This window comes from Pollicipes pollicipes, unplaced genomic scaffold (genome assembly GCF_011947565.3).
Source record: "Pollicipes pollicipes isolate AB1234 unplaced genomic scaffold, Ppol_2.1 Scaffold_4740;HRSCAF=5597_pilon_pilon_pilon, whole genome shotgun sequence".
Lineage (NCBI taxonomy): Eukaryota > Metazoa > Arthropoda > Thecostraca > Pollicipedomorpha > Pollicipedidae > Pollicipes > Pollicipes pollicipes.
In genome coordinates, this window is record NW_023596545.1 from 15022259 (window position 1) to 15032513 (window position 10255).

Here is a 10255-nt window from a genome sequence, read left to right on the forward strand (position 1 = left end):
GGAAAATGTCGGCGTCGCTGGGGGCTGGTCACCGGGAAAGTGTCGGCGTCGCTGGAGGCTAGACGCCGGGAAAGTGTCGGCGTTGCTGGGGGCTAGACGCCGGGAAAGTGTCGGCGTCGCTGGGGGCTAGACGCCGGGAAAGTGTCGGCGTTGCTGGGGGCTAGACGCCTGGGAAAGTATCCCACTGTGGCATGACAGCGGGCAAGGCGTTGGACGTGGATGCTAGTTGGACGCCAGCTGGAACAGCCCGCTGGAGCGCCTGGTGTCAGAGACAAGGATGATAGTGCTGAGCCCCAGCGTGCAAGTTGGCCATCGAATTAAGCTGCAATGCTCTTTAGACTCTTAGGATCTTCACTTCGCTCCCTCACCCCGTAACTGTTGACAGCCAGCCTGGAATCATTTTTTTCTGAGAGGTATATGCTAATGTGACACCACCGCCACCGACGCTCATTTATCATGTCAGAATGACGGTCTTGGTGTGGTCCTGGTGATGTTCACAATGCTGCATTTACGTACCAATCGCCACTGATGGCAAAAGTGACCAGGAGTCTACCTCACCTAGCAACGTAGCCGCCAATTGGCCAGCGCCCTCGGCTTCACGTGAGGGGTCGCGGCCTACTTGCACCATGGACCCTGATATTAATATGGCGGTCATAGGCGCCTAGCACTCCGTAAAGGGTCATTTTGACCCCCACTCCCAAGTTATTTTTCTGAGATAGCTTCCCAATGGCGCGGCGCGCGTTATTTTGATAGCCACAGACAATTGAATAGCCAGTCATTTGGTATACAACTTAGGCATACCTCGTAAGGTCGCTGACGTATTACAGGCTAATACAGGTCACTGCTGTCTGTGAAGGTCATTCCGAGGGATTCGTTCAATATGACGCATCAGTGGAGTTTAAGACGAAGTCATGGAACTTCAAGGTTGTTTCGTAGACGATAAGACAACTGAACGGAGGATAACCGCTTCTTCCACTTGGGGTTTTGGCTGCATCGATTGCTGGAGGTCATGCAGCGGCTAATGTTACTGACCTTGGGTAATGTAAGGTCAAATCGAGGTAAAAAACAACTTGTTTTATTGCTGGAAAGCTTGCAGTACGGGATAGCTCTTGACGTTCGTTTCGATTTCCTGGATCAAATTAATGTCAACAAATTCGTATTTTGACTAGCTGAGGGTTACAATAGGCCACTAACCTGAGCTGACATCGATCAGCCACTGACTTTGGGGACCGTACTGCCCAAGGTAGTCTTTGGCGCCGATTGTAAATGCAAATTAGTAGATGACATCAAAGATTCTTGATTATTTTCCCGTTTAAATATCGGCTAAGGTCACTGGCCTCATGTTCACACCTGTAACACTCTGGTTAAACTGGTATCCAGGATAAAGCCGGTTGCGTTAGGAGACCCGAGGGCGCTTCGGGCACCGATCTGGATTTCGATGTTATGTGACCTTATTTGACCCGAATCTCGACGTAATACCTCAAAAGTTGACTCATTTACGTTCTCGTGGAGCCTCACCGACCTTGTGAATCTGGTGTATGTAGCCTCCTTTGTTTTGGAGATGTCAGCGGGGTGAAATCGAGCCGCCCCCACCCCACCCCATCTGCCCGAGCACGTCGCATTAAACCGGCCACCCGGGGACGGGTTACCTTTCCAGTTAGATATAACGGCAGCGTGCCTCACTGGGTGTCAGTCACACACAACGCCGTGTGGGGCGCTCAGAACAAACGCTGATGGCGGATAGTCTTTGTTTCCATTTTTGTGCGCTCCGAGTCGTCAGAACACGCCAATTGGTAACGCGCCAGGGCAGGCGCCAGGCTCCGGCCCAGAGCGGCAGTGTGGTGACGGCGCCGCCTGCCGCAGGCGAGCCATGGGAGCTCCGTTTCGCCGTCAAGTTCTACCCGCTGGACCCGAGCCAGCTGCAGGAGGATGTCACCCGCTACCAGCTGTGCCTGCAGATCCGCAACGATATCATCACCAACAAGTGAGCGCGCTATCACTGTACAGTTGTGAAGGACGTTGGCCTGGGGTCGACCCGTGGTCCCAAAAGCTGTGTGGGGTCCCTGCCTCTGTTCTGTTATGAAAAAACATGGCGTCTTTGTCAAGGCTGTCGTTGATTTGTTTGGAGACACGCGATGTCAGTGAAGTCAACACTTGCCCTTCATGTGCCAGCCGACTTCAGTTTACCTGTCGAGTGATCTGTTTGTGTTTGTCTGCGAAGTTCTGGCCATTGCAGATTCAGCCATGTATCCTGTCCGAGATTCTGGGATCGCTGCTTTGGACTGGCAGTTTGGTGTTGCCCATCTCCTAAACTGGCCCCGGTGGTCCTCCAACACGCGACCACAATCCATGCGATGAACCACATAGTACACGGCCCGTTAGGCCCCCGTCTGTCGTGCTGATGTATCGCCGTCGGCCTTGACTGTAGAGCAGACGGGTCCAACCCGTACACTGACTCATAGCGTTAGGCCTCTCCAACTTGGACCCAAATCTGTCTGGCCCTCACTGGCGACCCGGAGATCCAACCGTTTGACCCCGCCCGTGTAAGCCATGGTCGGCCTGTGCCCACACCCGCCGGCTCTCGGCTGGCTCCACTGACCGGCTCGCCGTCGCCGTCGCCACCGCAGGCTGCCGTGCTCGTTCGTCACGCACGCGCTGCTCGGCTCGTTCCTGGTGCAGTCGGAGCTGGGCGACTATGACGCCGCCGAGCACCGGCCGGGCTACCTGGCCGACTTCAAGCTGGCGCCCCACCAGACGGCCGAGCTGGAGGAGAAGGTGGCCCAGCTGCACAAGACGCTGAGGTCAGACACGAACCACGGCACGGGGCCGTGGCGCTCACCAAGACGGGGAAGGGGGGGGGGGCAGGCTCGGGCTAGTCGCCCGGTCGGGTCACGAGCCGGCACGGCTGCGTGAGGGCCGCGGTCGGTGGCGCCGGCTCCGGACGAAATCACGGCTGCCAGATGCCGGCTGTCCGTTGGCTGAACCCAGGCCGGCAGCGGGGGCTTAGGCGGAACCGCGCAGCTTAGGTCGCGCCCTGGACGGAAAGGTCAGATCGGTCTTGGACCTTAAACACACGACGGCAGATCTCTGGGACGAGGCTCGCTGTCTATCGCTGGCCGACATGTCCGGTGTCACTGGCGTGTATTGAGCTCAGTGCGGGCAGCGCTGCTCAGTCGATGCGTCTCCGTTTGACACGGCCTGTGGTTCCCTGCGGCGATAGGGGCCAGACTCCGTCCGAAGCCGAGCTGCACTACCTGGAGAACGCCAAGAAGCTGGCCATGTACGGCGTGGACCTGCACCCGGCCAAAGACTCGGAGAACGTGGACATCATGCTGGGAGTCTGCGCCTCCGGCATCCTCGTCTATAGGGACAAGTGCGTGCGCGGCCGGAGTGGGCTTCCAGACACGGGCCGGGGTGGGATGGAAGGCGGGAGGTGGGCTGTGACGGCAGAGGCCAGCGCCGGCTGCCAGACGCCTGACGGGTGGGATGGAAGGCGGGAAGTGGACTGTGACGGCAGAGGCCTGCGCCGGCTGCCAGACGCCTGACGGATGGGATGGAAGGTGGGAGGTGGGCTGTGACGGCAGAGGCCAGCGCCGGCTGCCAGACGCCTGACGGGGTGGGATGGAAGGCGGGAGGTGGACTGTGACGGCAGAGGCCAGCGCCGGCTGCCAGACGCCTGACGGGTGGGATGGAAGGTGGGAGGTGGGCTGTGACGGCAGAGGCCAGCGCCGGCTGCCAGGCGCCTGACGGGGTGGGATGGAAGGCGGGAGGTGGACTGTGGCGGCAGAGGCCAGCGCCGGCTGCCAGACGCCTGACGGGGTGGGATGGAAGGCGGGAGGTGGACTGTGACGGCAGAGGCCTGCGCCGGCTGCCAGACGCCTGACGGATGGGATGGAAGGTGGGAGGTGGGCTGTGACGGCAGAGGCCAGCGCCGGCTGCCAGACGCCTGACGGGGTGGGATGGAAGGCGGGAGGTGGACTGTGACGGCAGAGGCTGGCGCCGGCTGCCAGGCGCCTGACGGGGTGGGATGGAAGGCGGGAGGTGGACTGTGGCGGCAGAGGCCAGCGCCGGCTGCCAGACGCCTGACGGGGTGGGATGGAAGGCGGGAGGTGGACTGTGACGGCAGAGGCCAGCGCCGGCTGCCAGACGCCTGACGGATGGGATGGAAGGTGGGAGGTGGGCTGTGACGGCAGAAGCCAGCGCCGGCTGCCAGACGCCTGACGGGGTGGGATGGAAGGCGGGAGGTGGACTGTGACGGCAGAGGCCAGCGCCGGCTGCCAGACGCCTGACGGGTGGGATGGAAGGTGGGAGGTGGGCTGTGACGGCAGAGGCCAGCGCCGGCTGCCAGGCGCCTGACGGGGTGGGATGGAAGGCGGGAGGTGGTCTGTGGCGGCAGAGGCCAGCGTCGGCTGCCAGACGCCGGACGGGGTGGGATGGAAGGCGGGAGGTGGGCTGTGACGGCAGAGGCCAGCGCCGGCTGCCAGACGCCTGACGGGGTGGGATGGAAGGCGGGAGGTGGACTGTGACGGCAGAGGCCAGCGCCGGCTGCCAGACGCCTGACGGGGTGGGATGGAAGGCGGGAGGTTGGCTGTGACGGCAGAGGCCAGCGCCGGCTGCCAGACGCCTGACGGGGTGGGATGGAAGGCGGGAGGTTGGCTGTGACGGCAGAGGCTGGCGCCAGCTGCCAGACGCCTGACAGGGTGGGATGGAAGGCGGGAGGTGGGCTGTGACGGCGGAGGCCAGCGCCGGCTGCCAGTCGCCGGCACCAGCACGGCCTGTTTATCGTTCCACCATGTTTTATGGCGATGCAGGTGTGCTTGAAATAACAACGCCTAAAACGCCATTTCAGACTGCGGATAAACCGCTTTGCCTGGCCGAAAATTCTCAAGATTTCGTACAAGCGAAACAACTTCTACGTGAAGGTTCGGCCCGGCGAGTTTGAGCGTCACATGACCACCATCGGCTTCAAGCTGACCAACCACAGGAAGGCCAAGCAGATATGGAAGATTTGTGTGGAGCATCACACCTTTTTCCGGTTTGTTGGCACGCGCTCCGTGACATGTAGCGACCTATGTTTACGAGCTAGCGAATCATGCCAGATTTAACCATGACGTCATGGCTGGCTGGTGATCTCCGCCGTTGAGATCATGCTGGTGGCCGGCTGGTGATCTCCGCCGTTGAGATCATGCTGGTGGCCGACCGGTGATCTCCATCGAGTGACCACCGAGCCATTTAGTCATTGGAATGGTGCTGTGCCATGATCACGCCTCAGTGTCAGAGTCGAGTACCAGAGAGTGCAGGGGCGGCGCTTCATGACATTGGGTGGTGTGCCTGAGGATGACGTCCGAGAAAAATGGTTCCCACTCTTTTTGGTGTTTTAGCGACTTTTGAGGTGATTGTTGCCTTACATTACCGGGGCGGGTGTGTGGTGTGGTGTGGTGTGGTGGTGGTGTGGTGTGGTGTGGTGTGGTGTGTGTGTGAAGGGGGGGGGGGGGCGGCTCCCAAACAGATTTTGAGCCGCACCTTCGGGAGAGCGTGTTGATATGGACTGGAGGGTATCTCTGGAGCGGCTGGCGTGACAGTCGGGACGTTGAACGCTGACGGGAGCTCTGGTCTCGGCGGGCGCTGAACTGATCTGGGCAGACGTGTATGACATGGGTGGCGTCACCGGCGTACCTCCCTGGAGACACGGCTGTGTGTACTGTCGGCTGGAGCGGCACAACCCGGCTCGGCTGGCCCCCCGTCACCTGACCTGACCTGACCTGACCCCGTGGTGATCGGCAGGCTGATGTCGCCCGAGCCGCCGAGTCGGGACAGCCTGCCCCGCCTGGGCTCCAGGTTCCGCTACTCGGGCCTGACGCAGTACCAGACGCGGCTGCGGGCGCAGCAGCTGGACCGGCCGTCCCCGCAGTTCCGGCGTGCCCTCAGCGGCCGCGGCGTCTCCAGCCGCAGCATGGAACGTGAGCGTGGACCGCGCCCGACCTGCGCCCCGCGGCGTCCCGGCTGGATCGGGCCGCCCTGACCTGGCCCTGCCGGACCCCGGCTTTGTGTGGTCTGTCCAAGCCTGACCTGCCGTGACTTGACCCGATGGCGCCAGGTGCCACCGGACACCGTTTCACCCCACCATACCCTTCACACCATCTCAACAGACCTGGTCAGCACCAGACCTGATGTGACCTCGTCCCACCGTCGGTTGATCCCACCATCAGTCGACCCCACCGTCTGTCGACACCATCGGCGGTCGATCCCACCGTCGGTCGACCCCCACCGTCGGTCGACACCATCGGCGGTCGATCCCACCGTCGGTCGATCCCACTGTCGGTCGATCCGCACCGTCGGTCGGCAGCCGCCCTGGGTCACGTTGACTGTGCCGCCCGGATCTGACCTGACCTGGCCTGAGGCACCTGAATAGACCTCACTGAACCAGACCTGTGCTGGTCTGCCTGTGCTGTTAGGATAGCTGAGTTGGTGGGTGTGGCCTTATGTGAGTGAGTGATGATTACTCGTGGTCTGGCCAGGTCAAGAGCAACATCACAGCGCCTTGCCAGCGTCTCCACAGTCAGGGGAGGGGTCGCCACAGTCCCCACAGTCAGGGGTCCCCACAGTCCCCACAGTCAGGGGAGTAGTCGCCACAGTCCCCACAGTCAGGGGTCCCCACAGTCAGGCGAGGGGTCCCTAAAGTCACCACAGGGGAGGGTCCTCACTGTCAGGGGTCCCTGCAGTCCCCACAGTCAGAGGGGATCCCCACAGTCAGGGGAGGGGTCCCCACAGCCCCCATAAACAGGGGTCCCTTCAGTCAGGGGAGGGGTCCCCGCAGTCTCTGAAGTCAGAGGGTCACCATAGTCCCCACAGTCAGGGGGAGGGTCCCCACAGTCCCCACATTCAGGGGTCCCCATAGTCCCCACAGTCAGGGGAGGGTTCCCCACAGTCCGCACAGTCCTTACAGTCAGGGGTTCCCACAGTCCCCAAGTCAGGGGAGGTCCCTATAGTCCCCACAGTCAGGGACGTCCCCACAGTCAGAGGAGGGGTTCCTACAGTCCCCACAGTCAGGGGGGGGGGGGGATTTCCACAGCCCCACGGTCTCCACAGTCAGCGCGGTGACTGGTGGCGTCCTGTGCCGACAGCGATCGGCGCCGGCGCCCGCGAGGCGCGCGACGGCGACGTGAAGCGACACACGCTGACAGAGGCGCCAGAGCAGATCCCCGGACTGGAGGACGACCGGCCCAAGGAGCGCACTGTGAGTCCGCTCCCCCTCGCCCTCAGCCGGCCAGGGGCAGCTGGCCCCGGTCGGCGCCGCCCGACGCCCAGGCGCTGACGGCTCGGGGAGCGCGGCGCCGGTGACGTTTGATTGGAGTGCAAAATAATGGTGATTGCATGACTGGAATGCATTCAGGGAAGGTGTGGAGGTCTGGATGTGCATTACCGAGCGTCTAGTAGCTGCGCGGAGGTCTGCATGAGCAGCACCGGAGGTAATCAGTTGAATGGCTCGCCGTCAACAGTGTCTATTAGAGCTAGCACGCCACTCGCACGCGACTAATGCATCGCACCGTTCTCTTGATAACGCCAGCTGAGCTGACTATCTGGATCCCAGCCGGCCTCGCAGACGCTGTGTGCCTGATGCCTGGCTGGGCACTCACTGCATGCGCCCGCTATCTGAGGCAGCGCCCCTCGCCGCGTGCCGCCGACTAACCGATCCGCGGCCATTCTAGGGCCACCGCTCGCGTCGCAACAGCCTCTACAACTCGGACTCGTCGCTGGCCGACAGCGAGGACTCGTACCAGCTGGAGCGCCCGCGGCGCTCGTCCTCGCAGGGCTACCTGGACAGCGCGCAGCGGCGCGGCGGCCGACTGGACCGCGCCTACGGCTCGTCGTACGCGCTGGGCGAGCCCTGGTGGCCGGAGCCGGACCTGGAGTCGGCGTCGGCCACGCTGACGTCCTCGCAGCCGGCACTGCACCTGTCGGCCGCCGATCCGGTGCCGCGCCCCTCCGCCCAGCTCGCCGACGAACCGCCGGCGGTGCCGCCCAAGACGGCTGGCGCACACCAGGCGCTGTGGAGCGACAGCGAGACGCTCTCGCTGCCCGAGGTGCCCGTCGAGCCGCTGGAGGCGGGCGGGGGCGCGCCGCCGCCGCCGCCGCGCCGACACCGAGGGCGCCGCGGCGGGGGTGCGGCCGCGCTCGCCGCTGCTGGTGGGCGCGTGCGGTGGCGAGGCGCGCGACTTCATGTTGCTGACGTCTGGCCCGCCGACGGTGGCCGTGGCGCAGGGCGCCGACATGTCACGTCATGCGGCGCCCGAGCGCGGCGCCGCGGCCGGCGCCAGCGGCCGGCGCCGCCGCCAGCCAGGCCAGCCGCCGCGGCTGCCGGTCGGCGGCGGCGTGGCCGTTGGCAGCGGCCGCCGCCGGCGCCGGCGTCGCCTCAGTGGCTCGTCGCAGGCGTCGGACCTTGGAGACAGCGAGCCGCCGCGTCCGGCGCGCGGCCGTGCCATCAGCGTGGGCTCCGTAGGCCGGCAGCAGCGGCGGCGGCGGCCCGGGCCCGGCGGCCCCGGCGGTGGCGGCATCTCGCTCGGCATGATCGGTGGCAGCGGCCGCAGCCGCCGCCCGGCCGAGGCGCCGCCCATGGTGCCGCCTCAGCCCCCGTCGCAGCAGCAGCAGCAGCAGCAGCAGCAGCCACGGCGCCGCGCCGCCCTGCCGCAGCAATGGCGGGAGGAGGAGCCGGCCCCGGCTCTGTCCGAGGGCCGACCCTCGGTTGGGGAGGCGTCGGCAGCCACCGGTCGTCAGACGGGCCGCCGCGGCGCACGCTCCGCCTCCGACGCCAGCAACGGCCACTGGCGCGGCTCGCAGACGTTTGTGGTGGAGCCGGCGGACGGCGTCACCGACTCCGACCGGGCCCAGGACAGCCGCGCCGAGCAGGAGCCGCTGGACAAGGTGGCCGGGAAACCGGACAAAGGAGGCGGGAGCAAGTTTTGGAAGTCCAAGGACAAGGGGGAGGGGAAGGGCGATAAGAAAAAGATGGATGAGAAGGAGTCTGATGGTGTGGGGAAAAGGCTGATGGGCATGCTGGCGACGCCAGGAAAGAAGCGTTCGTCTTCGCAGGACCGAGCGGGGCGCCGAGGCCACGGTGAAGCCGAAGACGGAGGAGACGGTGAGGGAGACCAACGTCGGCCTGGGAGGCCGCTTTGTCGGAAAGATCCCTGGCTTCAGAAAGAAGGCGCATTCGGAAGACGAGGAGAAGGAGGTGCGCGGCGGCGCCGCTTGTTATGGTGATGACGATGTGGAGGAGGGCCTCCGGGCCAGCGACGGAGTAGGTGACGATACACGTGGGTCAGCCAACGACATGGTCCCCAAGTTTGGTGACGAGCACAACGAAGAAGGCCAAACTTCAGGCAAAAACGAAGTCGGTGGCGATAAAAAGAAGCGCATCTGGCATAAACTCAAACCGGGCTCGAAAAAGGACAGAACGGAACTGGATGCCGCTGACAGCAAGAGTGCGGAGTCTCTGCCAGGGCAGAGCTCGGGGGCCTACCCGAAGCGCAGACCGTCGCTGACAGCGACTGCTGAAGTGCATAGTTCGCCGACAGATGACGCGACCAGCAGTGGCCACCGGGTCCCGCCATCTCTCGACACACGCAAAAGGGACTCAGACGGCTTCGACAGCGCCGGCGACGCTCATCTGTCGGACTTCTCGTGCGAGCTTCTCACGAGGGAGGACCAGGCCGACTCGACGCTAGCCGCAGCCGACCTGGACGCCGTCCAGCAGCTCTCCGGCGACCTGGACGGCGACGAGCCGGCGGCGGCCACCCCGGCACAGGACGACGAGAAGAAGGAGCGCAGGAAGAGCTGGTATCCGTTCGGCAAGAAGGAAAGGGCGGACGACGACGGAAAAGCGAAGGACGACGCGGACCGTCTGCACAAGTCACTCGGTAGTCTGGACGACAAGAGCGCCGCCGAGAAGAAGAAGAGCTTCTGGAAGAGCCCACGCCTGTTCCGCAAGAAGGACAAGTCATCGTTGCTTGACAGTTCAGTGGTGAAGGGTGGTGACGTCGTTGGATGATGAGTCGGCCGCGGAGGTAGTGCCGCGCCCGGACGCCGCTTTGTCTCATCCGCGCGACGCCGAGCCGCCGCCGCCGCCGCCTGAGGAGGCTGAGGAGAGTCTGTACGTCCGCACGGTGGCGCGCCAGGTCATCCCCGTCGCTCAGCCGGCCTCCATGGAGGCAGAGGTCAGGGAACGACCGGCCAAGCGGGCCGGCATCGGTGGCCG

The 10255-nt window shown here is 64.0% G+C and overlaps 1 protein-coding gene across 1 annotated transcript in view; it reads left to right on the forward strand.

Moving 5' to 3' along the window:
* Positions 1-10048, forward strand: part of LOC119097966 (protein 4.1) — a 31867-nt gene extending 21819 nt beyond the window's left edge. The window contains exons 3-11 of the mRNA XM_037220903.1: positions 1864-1984; positions 2628-2801; positions 3221-3373; positions 4850-5035; positions 5785-5960; positions 7125-7237; positions 7710-8105; positions 8839-9020; positions 9091-10048. Of these exons, the coding sequence (XP_037076798.1) occupies positions 1864-1984; positions 2628-2801; positions 3221-3373; positions 4850-5035; positions 5785-5960; positions 7125-7237; positions 7710-8105; positions 8839-9020; positions 9091-10048 (2459 nt within the window). The remainder of the gene's footprint in view (positions 1-1863; positions 1985-2627; positions 2802-3220; positions 3374-4849; positions 5036-5784; positions 5961-7124; positions 7238-7709; positions 8106-8838; positions 9021-9090) is intronic.
* Positions 10049-10255: the final 207 nt, after the last annotated feature.